The sequence below is a fragment of the Dipodomys ordii genome, unplaced genomic scaffold (assembly GCF_000151885.1).
Source record: "Dipodomys ordii isolate 6190 unplaced genomic scaffold, Dord_2.0 Scaffold7, whole genome shotgun sequence".
In the NCBI taxonomy this organism is placed as follows: Eukaryota; Metazoa; Chordata; class Mammalia; order Rodentia; family Heteromyidae; genus Dipodomys; species Dipodomys ordii.
The window spans coordinates 21,951,028-21,970,015 of NW_012267223.1; the positions used below are offsets into that span (position 1 = coordinate 21,951,028).

At 38.9% G+C, this 18,988-nt stretch overlaps 1 protein-coding gene across 1 annotated transcript in view; it reads right to left on the reverse strand.

The window, feature by feature from the left end:
• Positions 1-1,510: 1,510 nt before the first annotated feature.
• The window catches only part of Krt23 (keratin 23, type I), a 22,959-nt gene continuing 5,481 nt past the window's right edge, over positions 1,511-18,988 (reverse strand). Inside the window, exons 2-10 of the mRNA XM_013037222.1 lie at positions 18,508-18,590; positions 17,252-17,408; positions 15,290-15,451; positions 14,828-14,956; positions 13,765-13,985; positions 12,521-12,552; positions 10,273-10,363; positions 9,278-9,339; positions 1,511-1,668 (exon numbers count right to left, since the gene is read on the reverse strand). Coding sequence (XP_012892676.1) covers positions 1,511-1,668; positions 9,278-9,339; positions 10,273-10,363; positions 12,521-12,552; positions 13,765-13,985; positions 14,828-14,956; positions 15,290-15,451; positions 17,252-17,408; positions 18,508-18,590 — 1,095 coding nt within the window. The remainder of the gene's footprint in view (positions 1,669-9,277; positions 9,340-10,272; positions 10,364-12,520; positions 12,553-13,764; positions 13,986-14,827; positions 14,957-15,289; positions 15,452-17,251; positions 17,409-18,507; positions 18,591-18,988) is intronic.

Sequence of the window (18,988 nt, forward strand, 5' to 3'; positions counted from 1 at the left end):
TCTTGGCTGACTCGGTTTAATTGGGTTAGGCACTTTTGATTTCCTTGCTTAGGCATATTTTTATTGGAAGAATAATATTTAATTTGTGTATTTAGGGGTTACAATTACATGGGCAAGATAATGAGTACATTTCTTATCAAGCATTGTAGCCTCCTCCTTTGTTTCCCCTTCCCATCCTCCCCTCACCACCCCCCCCCCAAATTTCTTAAAAACAAAGAAAACCGATATCAGTAGCAACTGCAATTGCAACTAGTCTTGGCTGACTCGGTTTAATTGGGTTAGGCACTTTTGATTTCCTTGCTTAGGCATATTTTTATTGGAAGAATAATATTTAATTTGTGTATTTAGTTACACACATTTGTTAAATTATGAAATACTAGCATAGTTAAAAATGTTGCTTTTTTCCGTGTTTAGGTATCACTTTTATTAGGACTTTTACATGTATATTTGACTGTCACAAAAGCTATTTTTCTCTTTTAATTGTTCTTTAAATAGAATGTTTTTTTTAAAATATATTTTATTGTAAAGATACTGTACAGAGGGGTAACAGTTACATTAGTAAGGTAATAAGTACATTTCCTATTGAGCATTGTTACCCCCTCCTTTGTTTTTCCCCTACCATCCCTTCTCTCTCCACCTCCCCAACTCCTCCCTCCCGCCTCCAGTTTGTAAAGTTAATTTTTAACATAGTGTCTTATACACCTCATTTTTACAATGGGTCAACCTGTATCCTTGTTTCAGCATTTTATTATTTCCCTTCCCCCTCCCCAAATTAGAAAGATGTGTATACAAGATGCAGGGCACTGGAATCAAATACAGTGAAAACAGGGGTTATACCACAGAGGAAGAATATGCAAAAGAAACAAAAAAAATCACATAGTACATTAAAAACAACAGCGACAAAGATAAAACCTCTTGTGTCCCTATCTTGGGGTTCATTTCACTTAGCATCATCTTATATGTGCATAGGTAAATAGCTTTTGACCTTTTCTGCTTGTCTGGTAAGATTATCCTAGATGTATACTAGTTATTGCAAATCAGGGAAACCATGGGACCTATGTTTCTTTGGGCCTGGGTTACTTCACTTAATTTATTTTTTTCCAAGTCTTTCCATTTGGGTTTTTCAAAATCGTTATTATTAAGGAGTTGTACAGTGGGGTTACATTTCCGTATGTCAGGTAATGCCCTAATCCAGTGGCACCTGGATTTAGGGCATGTTTTACAGTTCTTTTTAAAGTTGTTTTCTCTTAAAACTTCAGCCATCGTTTGGCTTGTGGAGTACACAAATAGTCCTTGAAGAGAATTGTGGGAGATTTTTCTTGAGTAGTGCATACATCCTGGCATGTACATGGAGGTGTACTATTTAGTTACTATGCTGGCTTAACGCAATAAACCACCTTGGACAGGTGTTTTCCATCCTTTCTATTGGATGTGAATTGTTGTGAGGTGTTTGTGGCTTGAACCAAGGAATAACTTGAGCAAGATGATTGATCTTCTTAATTTCCAGACTTCATTCTGCCACCTTCTCCTTGATGAGAACCTGAACAACATCCTCCAGCAAGGCTTCACTTAGCCTGTGCTCTTGCAGGCTCAGCTTGAGTTGAATAAGACCATACTGATGAGACTCCAGTGGGCTGTGTGGTTGACCCAGTGTGCTCTGTATTGAATCTGTTGAAACCGACGTATAGGTATGACATTCAATGGAGGGGACCTGTCAAGCTGTGATGGGCTGGAATCATCCATAACTATCACTTCATTACACAGAATGTGGTCCATGGATTAGCCTCCTCCGGGAGAATGTTAGACATGTGGAATATCAAGTCCCAAACCAGAGCTACCAGATCATAATCTGCAGTTCAACAGGCTCCCCAGGTGTGTATGTGCATTAATATTTGAGAAGCCCCGGCTTTACAAAGATGAAGGACTGGGTGGGGACTTAACTGCTGCTTCCTAAGGTATGATACAGGAAAGTCTTCACCACAGGTTTCTGTGATATGACTCTAGATAAAATATTTACCACTGATGGATGTTAAAAATGTTTGCCAGAACAATGAACTGTCCAATATTACTACTGCCTCTCCATCCTTCTTGTCTTTTTATGTTCCCTGTGCATATGTGGAGAAAGAATTTTGATAGAAACTAGGAGTGAGAATAACTAGGCAAACATTTAAGGTGTGAGATACTCTGGGTTTGAAACTGAACTTGAAACAAGATCTTGAGGGAAATAATCTGACCCTTTCCTGCCAGTTAGTGTAGTTTTAGGGTAGTCACAAGCTAAGAGGACATTTCTGTCTATAGGGCATTGGGTGCTTCAAGATCTGGGTAAAGAGAAGGTAGGTAGTAGTTCTTGGATATAAATTCCTATCCCTCTCTCGGTGGTGTGTGTGTGTGTGTGTGTGTGTGTTATTGGGGTTTGAACTCAGGTACTTGTGTTTAGTAGGTAGCCACTCTACCACTTGTACCATGCCCCTAGTCTTTTTTCTATTGTTATTGTTGTTGTTATTATTATTATTTTAAAAAATAGGGCCTCACATTTATATCCAGGCTGGCCTAGATAGTGATCCTCTTATTTATACTTCCTGCCTAGATGGAATGATAGATCCAGGTCATCATGCTCAGCTTTTTGTTGGTTGAGATAGGATCTCACAGACTTTTTTCCCTTGGGCTAGCCTTACACTGTGATCCTCCTGATCTCAGCCTCTAGAGTAACTAGGATTAAAGGCATCAGATACTCCACTTGGAGTATCAATGTTTGTTTCTGACATATACATACAGACACACATATATGTGCAAGTGGGAGGGTGAGACAAGATATATATATATATAGAGAGAGAGAGAGAACAACCATATGTATTATATATGCAGCTCTTATTTATTTTTTATTATGAAAATACTGTACAGAGGGGTTACAATTACATGGGCAAGATACTGAGTACATTTCTTATCAAGTATTGTAGCCTCCTCCTTTGTTTCCCCTTCCCATCCCTATATATGTAGTTCTTGTACTGTGTAAATGAGGTTAAACTAGTTGCCTCACTAATTGCTTGAGTTTTCAAAAGGGAAAACTCAGACTTCTTATCCCTGAATTGAAGTCTTAGATAAAAATTGTCATCAAGTGTTCCTTAAAATGAATTGTCCAGGGCTGGGAATGTGGTAGAGTGATAGAGCGGTAGAGTGATTGCCTAGCATGCATGAAGTCCTGGGTTAGATTCTTCAGTACCACATAAACAGAAAAAGCTGGAAGTGGCACTATGGCTCATTTGATAGACTGCTAGCCTTGAGAAAAAGACAGTACCCAGGCCCTGAGTTAAAGCCCCAGAACTGGCTCTCCCCCCCCAAAAAGCAAATCCTCTAAAATGAATTGTTCATGCTTTTTGATGTTACATCACTCTTTGACAACCCTTTTTGACTTGTCTGATGACACAAATATGTTGGGTACAAATTCTGGTAATAACCAAAATTGTTCTATGACCATGGATTAGTCAATGCATTCCCCCTGAGCTTCACTTTCCTCAATTAGAAGATGGAGGCAATGTCCTGTAGGGTTATGACAAATATTTGATGAGATTACGAGTGTAGTCAAAGGTAGTTACTATTTTAACCATGTCTACTACTATGTGTGTACATATGTCACATGTGTGAGAGTTGTCTATACACAGGTTAAAATTAGCGTAGACTCATAGTTTTATTAGGTGATTCATGATTCTTTTAGATGAATTCATATTAAAATTTCAAAGAGAAGCTTTGGTAGCTAATCTGTATACTAGAATGACTACACATGCATGCACACATGTGCACGTGCACACACATGCACACACACAGGTTCTCATATAAAACTCCAAAGAATGGTTCGGTCATCTCATCTCTGACAGTATTAGAGGTGCTGTCTTTTCCTTTTGCCATGACTTCATTACTGCATTTTAGACACTCTCTAATCCTCTGCAGAGTGATGGTGACAGGTGTGTGTTGTAATAGAATAAATGTGATGGAGTGAGTCACCCACAGGGGGTGAACTCAGGCATGTAGTTAGGTCAGATACCCAACATTGCTAGGGTATACAAACACTTCAGAGGGTATGTATGTTAACACAAAAACTCTTTAAAAAGCATTTATTGATTAAAGACCATGGGAGAGAATAGTAATTGAGGCATGCCATTGGGATGATTTATTAGACCTTGTGACTGGGAGCTACCTGATCATCATAATCATCTTATCATCTTGGTGAATGAGAACATACCTCACCTACACTGAAACCAGATCACCTTTCAATGAAACTTTTGATTAGTGTAATACTGAAAACATAAATATTTAAAGGGGAATTGTTAATGCCCCTGGAATGAGGAACTTAAAGGCAGAGTTGAAAGGAATCGAAACTCAAAGGAGGATTTATCTGGGCATCATGGCATGCTCTGGTGAGGACTGAGGGCACCCCTTCTCTGCATGCTCCCTTCTTGTGAAGAGGCAGAGAAGGCAGCAGTGAAGACACAGGGATGGTGGCTTTAGTCTCTGCTATCTTTTTTGAGGAGAGTCAACTTTAGCTTTTCCCTTGGAAGCTTTGATGCTTCATCTGTGGTCCAGGGTTTCTGGAAAGGTCTATTTCAGTGTTTAAACAACTAGAAATTCTGGTTAGTTTAATGAAGATAGAAATGGCCTTTTAGTCCTAAGTCAACTACTGTCACTGGGCAAACAAGAGATTCTTGAAAAAAAATCCTTTGCTACATACCATACTACCTTGCAATGATGTTTTATTTGCTCATATTGGGTTTGCATTGGGGGAGTGGCTTATTTCTGTTTCACCATGTCTGAGGCCTCAGCTAGTTGACTTGAGTATTGAGCACTAGCTGGAATAAATGCTGGACCTGAATAATGCTCCTGGAGCTTCTGTTCTATCTGTTGGTTGGGTTCTCAGTATAACATGCCTTGGTCAAGTCAAGTCGCATGGCCAAGCCCAGAGAAGATGTGGAGGGGACCACGGAAAGACATAGTACTGATGGGACAGATTCATTGGGGCCACCAATACCTACTTATACTCAGAAAATAATTATTTAATATTCGTTTTTCTGTGTGAAAGACTAAATAAGGATATACATATCTGTAGAATATTAACAGCCATAGAGGACATTAATGGGATTATGGTCTTTTAATTTTAAATAAATGTTATGTTACACAAAGTAAACTTTTTCCTCTCTTTGTATTAATCTTATAAATTAATTATACAAATTGAGGGGTTTAATTGTGATATTTCATGCATGAATATAGTGTATATCAAGTAAACTTTTAAAGACTATATTAGATACAAGCTATCTGAAAAAGAAGCAAAAAATTCAATCTTTAGTATCTACTGAAGTTTACTTTATTCATTCAACTACTGGGCATTTGTACACATTGGTTCCAGCTTAAGCTACATGCATTATTTTGACTTTTCAATAGCTTGTATATTTAGAATTATTATTTGGAATTAGCTATGAGTTTTTAAAAATATGTGTTTTTAAATTTCTTTCAGTTTCTATGTTTTGGAGAAGCTGGAATGGAGCAAGGCCTTAGGTGATCATTCTAGATAGTAGTTTCTTTGTGCCTTACCTAGGAAGGTTCAATTTGTTGATTTCTTTTTCTCTTCTCTTTTGCTTCTCCTTTTCTTTCTCCTTCCCCTTTCTCTACTATTTTCCCTTCCCTTTCCTTTATGTATATTTGGATATTATCTAAAAATGTTTACCTATATATTTATAAGTTAATTCTGGGTCCCACATATGAGAGAAATTATGTATCCTTTGTCTCTCTGAGTTTGCTTTACTTCACTTACATGACTTTTCCAGATCCTTCCATTTAATTGCAAATGGTGTAATACCATTCTTTCTAATATATGAATAAAATTCCATTGTGTCTATATGTATCATATTTTCTCAATCCATTTGTACATTGAGGGCTGGTTTAATATCAGCCACTATTGTGGGTAGTGCTGCAATGAACATGGTTGTGCAGGTGCCTTTACTATCTCCTAGTTCATAATTTTTTTGATAAATGCCAAGAGTGGAATTATGGATTATAGTGTAGTTCTATGTTTAGTTTTTTTTTTGAGGAGCCTCCATACTGCTTTCCACAGTAGTTGGGCAAGTTTACATTCCCATCAACAGTGTACTAGGGTTCCTTTGCACCCACATCCGTGCTAGCATTTGTTGTTTGTATTCTTGATAATGGCCATTCTAACTGGGGTGAGATGGAATCTCAGCATTGTTTTGACTTGCATTTTTCCCTTATGGCTAGAGATGCTGAATATTTCTTCATATGGCCATTTATACTTCTTCTTCTGAAAAGGTTCTACTTAGCTTGTTTTCCCATTTGTAAATTGGGTTGTTGATTCTTTGAGAGCTTAGTTTCTTAAGATATCTGTATATTCTAGATATTAGGCTTTTGTCCAATGTAGAGATGGCAAAGATCTTCTCCCATTCTGTAGGAATCAATCTAACCAAGGATGTGAAGGACTTCTACAATGAAAACTAAACAATTTTGAAGAAGGAAATCAAAGAAAAAATAAGGAAGTAGAAAGACTTCTGTGCTCCTGGTTTGGTAGAATTAGTATCATGATAATAGGAATATTGCCCAAAGCAATCTACAAATTCAGTGCAATTCCCATCAAAATCCTAATACCACGCTTCATTGATAAAGAGAAAACAATCCAGAAATTCATATGGAACCACCAAAGGTTCCAAATCGCAAAAGTAATCCTGGGCAGAAACAGGGGTGTTAGAGGTTTAGCATTTTCTAAACATTAGACTATACGACAGAGCTATGGTAAAGAAAATAGCTTGGTACAGGCCTGAGGAACAATGGAAACAAAATTGAAGACCCAGAAACACATCCATAGACCTATAGCCATCTAGTATTTGATAAGAAAGCTAAAAACACGGGTTGGAAGAAAGCCTCTTGAACACATGGTGCTGGGAAAATTGGATAGCCACATGCAAAAAACTAAAACTGGATCCCTATCTATCACCTTGTATCAGTGTCAATTCAAAATGGATCAAAGACTTCAATGTAAGACCTGAAACCATGAAATGAGTACAGGCAGGAGTAGGAGGAAACATTAGGACTCCTTGGCACAGGCAGAAACTTTCTGAGTAAAGATCCAGAAGCACAATGAATCAAAGAAAGAATAGATAAATGGAATTACATCAGACTAAAATGTTTCTGTATGGCATTAGTTTTCCTTTTTGAGACAGGATCGTACCTTGAACTTATGACCCTCCTGTCAGCCTATCTGGAGTTATAGGTGTGTGACACCACACCTGGCTTAACTTTTATGAATTTTGCTTTCCAATTTCACACTTTATTGATAGAAATAATAGTGGAAAAAATGAATCTATGAATTTGATTGAACAATATCATATGGATGTATGGACTAAACCATTTTATTATACTTTAGATATAAGTATGATGCCATAGATCTTGAACTCCAAAATGATACTTCATACTCTTTTGGATTAGCCAATTATTGTTTAGTTGTTTTAGATAATAGAATATTAATAGCTACTTATTCAAAATGTTTCTTGAATGAAAACAATAGTATTTATTTTCTTATGTAGTGTGTGTGTGTGTGTGTGTGTGTGTGTGTGTGATTTCAAAATTAAATACAAACAGAAACTCCTATGATTAATGATTCACCTGAACACCTAAACACCTAAACATTAATCAGTTTTTGATTAGTATTTTGAAAGGCTTTATGGGAGAGAGGTTATGGAACTTGAAGAAAAGTTTATTCTCTAAGTCATAGAGAAGGGTTATTGGGGGAGAAAGGTCATTCTGTGTGTCATAGAGCCAAAATTCATGCCATTTTTCTCTTTATCTGAGCAAATATTTCTCTCTACTTGTTTTTACTTAGTGAAACAGAGGCGCACCTTCCTGTATAGGATGACCATCCCTCCAGTTTGTTTAGGACTGGAGAGTTCCCTGGAACAACAGGGATGAGTTGGTTACGTTATTTGATAGAGTGAAAATTAAATAAGACTTGGGAGATATTTAAGGTCATTAGAAGAAAAATCATATGTTAGATTTGTTGTTACCTAGTCATATACAAACTATAATTGTAAGGGGGAAAGTTAGTAATTGTTTTCTGAGTTTTTTGAAATAACTTTCTTTTTAGCTTGTCATATTATTTTTTAATATTCTTCTAGGGATATTGTTTTTCCTAGCAAAGTTCAAATTTCATCTTGAGAAAAACATAAGCAGTTGTCCCGTGTTTTCACAGAGAATTAGTTTCAGGGCAAATACCAAAATCTGTGGCTACTTAAGTCCTTTACATAAACTGGCTTAGTATTTGGGTATAACTGACATTTTCATATATCCTAATGTAAAATGATGCAAAATATCTTTATACAGGATCTAGTACAATATAAATACTATGTAAATTGTTATATACTATATTGTTCAGCGAGTAACAACAGAAGAAATAAAAGTCTGTACATGTTTAGTAATATATATGTATATGTATATATATATATATGTATATAGTCAGTCGTGGTGCTTGAACTCTGGGGCTGGGCACTGTTCCTCAGCTCTTCAGCTCAAGCACTCTACCATTTGAGCCACAGTGCCACTTCTGGTTTTCTGAGTGGTAAACTGGAGATAACAGTCTTATGGACTTTCTTGCCTGGGCTGGCTTTGAACTGCAATCCTCAGATCTTAGCCTCCTGAGTAGCTAGGATTATAGGCGTGAGCTCCCGGCTCCCGGCTAGTAAAGATACTTTAAAAAGAAAATATTTTTGACCTAAAGTTGATTGACTCCATAGATGTAGAACATGATGATATGTGGATGGCCAACTATGTATTTTATGAACATTTTTAGAATTCAAAAAAAAAGAGATAGGCCAGATATTGGTGGTACATGCCTGTATTCCCAGCTATATGCAAAATTAAGTTTGTGAGATCCCATCTAAACAGAGAAGCTGGATGTGGTGGTTCCTGCCTATTATTCCAGTTATGATGGGAAGTGTAAATAGGAAGATGGAGATCCAAGCTGGTTGGGCCAAAAGTAAGACCCTATCTCAGAAATAATCAGACTGAAAAGGGTTGGAGGTATGGTTTAAGTGGTATAGCACTTGCCTAGCAGGTACTCAGCCCTTAGTTCAAACCTCAGTACTACCAAAAAAAGAGGATCTGATTAGGGACTCTTTAATTTATTAGCATAAAGAGATTCTTTTAGTAAAGTGAAATGAAAAAAAAGGAAACTAATTAAGTTGCATTTGGATCCATTCTTACCCACAATGACATCAAATGCCACTACCGACAAATATGGCACAAAGGAACTCATTGAAGATGTTTGTGTATTTCTTATTTTGAGTCTCTCTGAAATAGCCAAATAACAAAGACAAATTCTAAATTGTATACCAAGAAATTTATAAATTAGTTAAGCCAGTAGCACATTTTTCCAACAATGTGATTATCCTGGCTTTTTTTTTTTCTTCTTTTTTTGGTGCCTCTCCTGAGGCTTGAACTCTGGGCATTAAGAATCAGAAACACCAGCCATTATGATCAGTTTTAGCAGAGGCTCAGTAAAAAAAAATCAAAATCAATCCTTTCCATGAGAGAATTACTCAAAGTATCATAATATTTTCTGTTTGGGTCTTGGATAGGACTTTTTAGTGACTTAGATTCCATCTGTAATAAGTGTTTCCTCCTGTCATCTTTTTTCCTTAGATTGAACTCTCATTTTTGGTCCTTTAACAGTTTTCCTTTTTTTTTTTGTCAGTTGTGGATCTCAGATTCACTAAAGCTTTCCTTTTCTCTAGCACTCCCTTACTTCTTTCTACAAGTAATATTTGCACAACCTCTGAAGAATTGCATGTCATTCCTGGGTTGCTTAGCTTTGGGGCGACAATTCTGTCCAGTGTTTGACTGCTGCAGATACATCAAAAGCATGAAGAACCCTCTGAATCTTTCATGGACTATGCCATGAGAACCTTCCATTAGAAGGAGGCCCCCTGCGGCCATGTGACCGAAGAAAAAGACATGATACAGGATGTGGGGAGTTTTATTGATTCCAAACCAAGATGCATCTTGACAGGAATCTGAGGATTGTAGTAAGAAAGCAGAGTTTTAATTTCATGAAACTTGATCAAAAAAATTCCAGCAGTATATGAACAGCATGGTAAGATTACTAGAGAAAAAACAAGCTTGTGATTTTGCTCATTCCATGAATACCTTTAAGGACTCAAGTGCTTTCCACGGTGGGGAACAATAGTTTTTACAACAAGCAGAATTAAAAAAAATTGGCCTCACATTTGCTTTTCAATCTCATTCACTTGAGAAAGAACGATTCTTCCATTGACGGTCTCTTGGGTGATGGCCTTGAGTGTGGGAGCTGCAGATGCTGAGGGAAGAAGCACCCAAGAAGTCAGTGCCAGGCTGCCCCCTATATACTCAGTTCTACTCCCTGCTCTCAGCCCTGCAGCCTCTCTGTGCCTTCCAGAATGTTCACTAAGGACCATTCTGATACAAGGTACAGGGTTGTCCCCATGAAGACCTTTATCACCCATACTTTATGAAATGAAGGTCTCTCTCTTGTTCTCTGGAGACCAAGGCCTTCATCCTAGGTATACCTGCAATGGCAGGTGTTTTCTGACTCCAAGCACCTGAAGAGTCTTTTTTGCCCATGTGGGCTCTGTGACTCTTGAATCACAAATTCTCTGAGCTGGCAGATCATAAAATACCATTTGGAACACCTCCTCTTATTATCTAGAAAGCATGGCATATGATGGATGGGTGTGAAACCAGGGATGTTCTTCATGAACATTGTTTTCAAAGAGATGCCTTGTTTGGATAAATGCCTTGTTCACACACTGATCAACTGACTCAGGACCACAGGGAAAATCAAAACCATTAAATGGTGATACAAGGAAAAACTTGGATAATAGCAAATCTCTTGCAAGTGGATTGGATTAAGCCATCAAAAGCAAGGCTTCCCATCCCTGGACATGGTTAAGGAGAGCCTAAGGGGCCATAGGTTGAAATCTGTGGAAGGGTAATTCTATGGTGATGTGCCCAACTCTAGTATTCTGAATCCCTATGCCTGAGAGTTGTTTGATCATAAATTAGTGTTAGCCAGATGCTGGTGGCTCACAGTCATAATCCTAGCTACTCAAGAGGCTGAGATGTGAGGGGCATAATAGGTAGGAAAGTCCATAAGACTCTAATCTCCAATGAACCACCAAAAAGCTAGCAAGTTACAAGCAAGTCCTAGAAGTTTTCTATGGTATACTTATGATCACCTAAGATAATAATATACTTAGGTCATAGGTAGATACTGGGGTTAAACTAAGTTAAACTTTTGTTACTGTTTCTTTTTCTTCCTTACCCCTTTCTGCATCCCAGCATGTTGCATTATAGTAATGTTGCATTACTATAATGCAACATGCTTAAGAAGAAGCTCCTAGCATAGTGTTCTCATCCTCATCTGACCACAGAACATATTATTAAAAAATATCCCAGCCAAATTTCATGAGACTGTTGAATAGAACCAAGTTTGGAAAGTGATCTGTTAATTTTCTAAGAGTTTAGGAAATTGATTCCATTAATTGAGACAGATACCATGAATTACCATTTTAACCTATTTTCTGTTTGTAAAATGTTTTCAAATACAGATTGAACTTCTTTTATCCAAAACTCCCAAATCCAGAAATGCTCCAAAATCCAAAAGTTTTTGAGCAGTCACAGGATGCTACAAGTGGAAATTTCCACAGTGTGAAACTTTGTTTTCATAGCCAGGTGCCGTGGCTCCAGCCAGTAATCCTAGCTATTTGGAAGGTAGAGAACAGGACATTGAAGTTAGAGGCCAGCCAGGCATAACAGTTTGAGGGTCTCCCATCACAACCAATGGCTATGTGCTGTGCCACACACCTGTCACTCCCAGAAAGCACAATCCAGGATGGCTGAGGCATACAGCAAGACTTGACTTTAAAAATAACCAATGCAAAAAGGGGCCGGAGGCCTGGCTTCAGTGGTAGAGTGCCTGCCTTGAAAGTACAAAGTCCTGAGTTCAATAGAAAACAAAAACAAAAAGCAACCAGTACAGCCAAAAAATCCCACTACTAAAAATATAAAAATCAAATTTTTGTTGGATGAAAAATATTGATTAGAATATTGTATGGAGTGACCCACTAGCCATCTACATAAGGTAGATACCTTAGAAATGTATATAAATGTGTTTAGTTTTGGGTCCTATCTTCAAGATGTCTCGTGATGATATGCAAATGTTTCAAAATTAAAAACAAAGCAAAACAATTCTAAAACTATCCTAAGCATGTTGAATAAGAGATTTTTCAAAGTGTGTGCTGTTGAGGACAATAATGAGAACTCACTTTGTTCTATTGCTTAATTTGTTCATGGAGGATTTCTGTCTATTTGGGAACAAGTAAAGATTAAGCACAGGGTATCTGGAGAACAGAAAATGTTAGGACTAACTACAGGATGGGTGAAAAATTTATTACTTTTTAAAATGCAGATCAAAATGATGGGTGACTTTTCTTACCTTTCATGGTCCACTCAGATTCTTCCATTGTCCTGAAAGGCAGAGAAAGGTTAAAGTTTACTTGAGTCCTAAGCAATAATCATAAAATCTTCTCAGCATGAATGAACATCCTTTGCCTGCTTGTGAACTGTTAGCTCCTTAATGAGGAATTTTTTTAATTTCTTTTTTTTATTGTGAAAATACTGTACAGAGGGGTTACAATTACATGGGCAAGATAATGAGTACATTTCTTATCAAGCATTGTAGCCTCCTCCTTTGTTTCCCCTTCCCATCCCTTCCCATCCTCCCAAATGAGGAATTCTTAGCTCCTTAGTTCCTCATTGCTTGTTCTGGATGCAAAAAATCATGAGGACTGCCTGCTATGATCTCTGAGGTCTGAGTCTCCCAAACCTTTCCCTTTTCCTTGCATCCCACCAAATACTTTGTTGGATCCCTTCCAGGGTCAGAGTTTCTCAGCTTCTTAGATTGGCCAACGTTTGGTCCAATGATTTTTTTTTTAACACAGAAACAAAATTTCTATCTGGGCATTAGGAGCTCATGCCTGTGACCCTAACTACTCAGGAGGCTGATCTGAAGATCATGGTTAGGAGTCACTGGGGCAGACAAATCCATGAGACTTGTATCTCCAGTTAACCAGCAAAAAGCTGGAAGTGGAGATGTGGCTTAAGTTGTAGAGCACTCTTCTTCAGTGAAAAAGGCTAAATGAAAAATCAAGATGCTCTGAGTTCCAGCCCCAGTACCAGCACCAAAAAGCAAAAAAGAACAAAACAATAAATAAAACATCAACAATAATAAAAATCCAACTTGTAAGCCTTTCTTTTGGGTCATGGAATGTATGGAACCCTTTATGGTCAGCTATTATTTCCTGGGGTGGTCAGAAATACTACACTAAACAATCTAGACACCTCTCTCTCTTTCTCTCATGAATCTTTTCCTTCTCTTTGGCTAAAGCACATTCTGTCTGGTAAACTCTGAGCACACAAAGATGTGTGTGTTCTCTGGGAAAAAGGATACCCCAAACCTTCTTAGTTGCTTTCTCCTTTCAGTCCTTACTAGATTGACTTTAACCATTCAGAATGTGAATCTTTTCTTCTAGGGAGTTCAAGCTGATTGGTTCACACTTGGCTGTCGAGTGAAGCAGACCTTATGTAGATGCTTTCAGAGAAAGTCAACATTATCCTTCCTCTGACAGACCCACGAGGGCCGTGTGCCCTAAAGGTTCCTCTTCACCCCCTCAGCCTCACCCGTCAGTGTCTCCCTCCAGGAGCTGGCGGTAGGTGGCGATTTCTTTCTCCAGGTGGGTTTTGATGCCCAGGAGCAGCTTGTGTTCAGTGTTCTGACGCTCCAGGTCACAGCGGAGCTGCCTTAGTTCTTCCTCATAGCGGGCGATGATCTGCTGTATGTCCTGGAGCTGGCAGGAGTACCGGGACTGGGTCTCTGACAACATGCGCTCCAAAGCAGATTTCTGAAAGAGCAAGTGAGAGATCTTTCACTGACTGATCCTTCCTTGCTTTAATAATGTGTGTGTGTGTGTGTGTGTGTGTGTGTGTGTGTGTGTATGTGTGTAGTATTTAGCTTGTGTTGGCCACTCTGCCCGGTTTATTGGTAAACTCTGAGGGCTTAAAGATGAGAACCAGGTTGAATGGGAAGTTTGGAGCTTGGGTTGGCTGTATTGGAACTTCTGATGTCATTTCTGGGGCATAAACACACACACACACACACATACACATACACACACACACACACACACACACACACACACACAATCAGTGCATCAGGGAATTCCGGGCAATGTTTCCACCCTCCTTCAGTGTTGATGATCTACGCTATGTATTGGGAATTGGGCATATTCCTTCTTCTGAACTGTACTTTATTGCCTTCGTGCATTCTGTCAGGATAGCAACTGGTGATGCTATCTCTTTGTATCCTCAGAGGAGGGAGGACAATAGAGGACACACGGTTGAATTTGAATTTCAGCTGAGCAGCAAATAACTATTTTAGGACAAATGTGTCACAAACACCATGTCCAAATTACCTGGGGGCATACTCTAATGAGAAAGAAAAAATTGGATATTTCTCTAGAATTTAAACTCAACTGAATATCTGTGTGTGTGTGTGTGTGTGTGTGTGTGTGTGCACTGGTACTGGAGCTTGAACTTGAACTCGGGGTCTTGTGCTCTCTTGTCCTTTTTTTCTCAAGTTTGGTGCTCTACTACTTGAGCCACACTTCTAATTCTGGCTTTTTGTTGGTGAATGGGCTTTGTGGAGGAGGTGATACTGGACCTAGGAATTTTAGCTCCAAGTCACCTTGTTGTGCTGTGTCTGCAGGTCAATCTCTAAGGCTTGGAAAGTTCGTTTCAGCTCATGGATGTCATTTTGGCTGCCCTGCACAGCCGCTGGACTGGAACTGGCCACCTCCTGGGACACGGCTGTAGACTGTGAGGAAAACACAGGCAGAGACATCAACATCAGGATTCTATAGCAGTGAAAACTTTCAGGTTTACTCTCTCTCTCTCTCTCTCCCTGCCTGTCTTTGTCTGTCTTTCTCTGCTACTTGAACTCAGGTCCAGGGCCTTCTCCCTTAGTTTTGTCACTCAAAACTGCTGTTCTACCACTTGAGCCACAGCTCCACTTCTGTATTTTTGCTGGTTCATTTGGAAATAAGAGTCTCTGAGATATGTCTGCCATGCTCCTCAGATCTCAGCCTCCTGCATAGCTAGGATAACAGGTATGGAGCCATGGACATCTGGCTGGCCACCTTTCTCTTACCTGCTCTTTAAACCAAGCGTCAATGTCCTGATGCTTCTTCTTTATTATGAGCTCATATTCCTGTCTCATATCCTCTAGGACCTTAATTAGATCTTCTCCTGGAGTAGTGTCTACCTTCACATTGACCTTGAAGTCACTTGGCACTGGGTTCTCCTCCATTTCCTGTTTAAGAACAGAGGAAGAAAATTAATTGGTTGTGACAATCAGAAGGCTGGATTCTTGAGTTGATTGGCAGAGGTAGCTACATCTTCATCTCCTTCATTCAGCTTGTGTGATTGTTATACTTTCCCTGGTGTGATTGTTTGTTTCTTTTTTTTTAACTTATTTACATCGATAACAAAACACTGTATACAAATTGGGTATCGGTGGCTCATGCAACTGAAGAGGCTGAGATCTGAGGATCAGAGTTCAAAGCCAGCTGGGGCAGGAAAGTCCGTGAGACTCTTATTTCCAATAAACTACTCAGAAAAATTCAGAAGTGGCACTGTGGCTCAAAATGGTAGAGCATTAGCTTTGAGTAAAAGAAGCTCAGGGACAGTGGCCAAGGCCCTGAGTTCAAGCCACAGGATGCAAACAAACAAACAAACAAACCAAAAGAACATTGTAAACATCTTTTCCTTTAAAAAAAAATTTTTTTTTGGGTTTGGTCGTGGGGCCTGAACTCTGTCCCTCAGCTCTTCAGCTCAAGGCTAGCGCTCTACCACTTGAGCCACAGCGCCACTCCGGCTTTTTTCTTTTTTGCTTATGTGGTGCTGAAGAACGGAACCCAGGGCCTCAGGCATGCAAGGCAAGCGCTCTACCACTGAGCCACCTTCCCAGCCCCTAAAATTTTTATAGAATAAAGAAAAATCACAAGCACAAAATGCCTCTGTGATTATTGGCTTCACCCTTGTTTGCAAATATTCCAGAGACAATTATGCTCTCGGAATGTTTGAAGTCCTGTCCAGCAATAGCCTGGGGCACCACCTGACTGTACAATTAACTTGTTGAATATTTTCCTCGGTTTTTTTTTTTTTTTTTTAGGCAGTGCTGGGGTTTGAACTCTGCAGTCCCTCAATCACTCCAGCCATACCACGTGCCTGACATTTCTGGTATTATGCCAAGGCTTTTGGGAAGCAGCTCAGTAAACAAAATCCAAAAGGTTGCTTTTGCAATCCTTTGCCTCGTGAATTTGTAGAGCTGTTGCCTTAGGACTTCATAAATATGAAGCTGCCACAGGAAAGGTTTAATTAAGAACCATTGTCTAACCAGCTATTCAGAAACTGGGCCCTTTGATGTTCAGATGCAACTTTTTTTGTTGCCCTGAAATGGAAATTGCCTGTCCATCATTGTATCAGTCTCAGGAAACTTGAAATGAATGGAAACCCTTTAAAGTCAGTTCAATGCTTCTGGGTTAGGATTCCTAATTTTTGCCACTAGTCATATTTATCTTTATATATGGCAGATTCTTTTTATTGTCTCATCCCTCAGTTTGCCACTCATTTATTCTTATAGTATATTAACAAACAAGTCTAAGTAAACAGTGTGTTTACTGTTGGCCAATTCATCACTAATTTTGATTGCATTTTAGTAGTTGAGTTTAATATCCGAATAGATGACCTTGTAATTTGAGAAATTAGATACTTATGGTTCTTGTTTTATGTACTTGTCAGTACCAGAGCTTGAAATTAGAGCTTTACATTTTTTTTCTTGGCTGGCTTGCTCATGGCTGGTGCTCTACCACTTGAGCCATGCCTCTAGTTGGGCATTTTTTTCTCCAGGCTGGCTTTGAACCATAATTCTCTGATCTCAACTCTTCTGAGTAGCTGGGGTTACAGGCCTGAGCCATTGATGCCAGAGTTTTGTATGATTCTTTATGAAGACAGTAGGAATGGCATTCGGGTGGTGTTTTCTACTGGGTTGCTCTGAAAAATGACAACTAAGAGCTGAACTCACTGCCTGGAGTTCTAGGGACAGCCCTACCTGCTCATGGCGCTTCTTCATGAGGATGAGCTCTTTCCTCATTCCCTCCACTTCCTGTTCCAGGTCTGTCGTGATGATGGTCAGATCATCCAAGGTCTTCCGGAGGCCCTCCACTTCCATTTCCAAGTCTTTCTTAAAGGAGTGTTCATTTTCATACCTTTGGTTGGAAGGAAGGGAAGAGTATACCTGTTGTTGGAAGGCCAAGGGCTTTGTAAGGACTCACTTTACTTTAGAAGTGAATCTCTTACTTTTTTATTGTCAAGGTGATATTTAGAGGGGTTACAGTTGTGTAAGTTGATTCGTCCTGGGAAAATGAGTGTGTGCAGGCTGTCATTTACACACTTACATTTACAAATGTCAGGCTCTCCCTGGGCTGGCACTCTACCACTTTAGTGCCATACTGCCACTTCCATTGTGTTTGTGTGTGTGTGTGTGCGCGCGCGCGTGTGTGAATTTTTTTCTAGTTAATTGGAAATGAAAGTGTCACAGACTTTTCTGCTTGGGCTGGCTTTGAACTGTAATCAGCTTCCTGAATAACTAGGATTACAAGCATGAACTACTTGTACCCAGCTCAAACATCTTTTCTTCCTCTACTTATTTTGGTCCTGGGACTGGAACTCAGGGCCTAGGCTTAGTCCCTAAGCATTTTTGCTCAAAGCTAGTACTCTATCACTTTGAATCACAGATCTACTTCCAACGTTTTGGTGGTTAGAGACCAGAGTCTCACAGATTTTCTTGACCAGGCTGGCTTTGAAACATGTTCCTCAGGTCTTAGTCTTTTGAGTAGCTAGGATTACAGATATACTGGCACTGAGCTCAAATGTCAGTTTTTTTTTAATTGCACAGAGCAAATAGAACAATAAACATTCATAGACCTATAACCTTATGTTTAGAAACCATTATTTTTTTGCTGTATTTACTTTATTTATATTCCTTGTTGAGGTTTTCCAAAGTAAATTATAGATATAACATTTTAACCCCAAATACTTCAAAATGCATCTTTTAAGAGAAAAAAAATTCTTTTCTAAAAAAACATAAACTGTCATACCTAAAATTAGGAATTATTTAATGTCATCTGATTCTTTCCTCACATGTGCATTTTATATATGGTTTAAATCAGTCAGTTCAAATACTGCATATTGTGTTTGCCTTTTGTATAATTTAGTAAGATTCTGAGACATGGGCAATGACAAAATGAGGTTTCCTTTGGTAAAGCAAACACCCAATCCATGTAGCACGGTGAGGAGGGAACTTACTTGAGGTTGAAGTCATCCATGGCCATCCTGGCATTGTCAATGAGAACAATGATCTGAGCATTGGTCATCTTACCATCCACTATCTGTAAAACAGGCACCAAGTGTTGCTTCAATTAGATGTAACAGCTGTGTTTCTCCCTCAGGTTGATTGGGTCTGTCAACTTTTAGCACCATCTGCTTTTTCTCCGGTGTAATAGGGAGAATTGACTTTCTGAGCACATAATGAGGAACCAAGTATGGTATGATTTTATAGTAAGGATGTTATCTGCAGTCAGTTTTGCTGCCTTTCATTTGAATGTTGACTTTTGTGGCTGGAATTGAGGTAATGGTTGGAAAGAATGATACAGGGAGGAGAGGGAAAGTGATCATTCAAAATCCCTTCTAATACTCCAACTGTTGTGAATATGTTTTGTGTCAGCTCTTTGCATTTGAGAATGGTAAAAGGATCTTCAGTTCTGAGCTTTTTTTTTTTTTGGGTCCG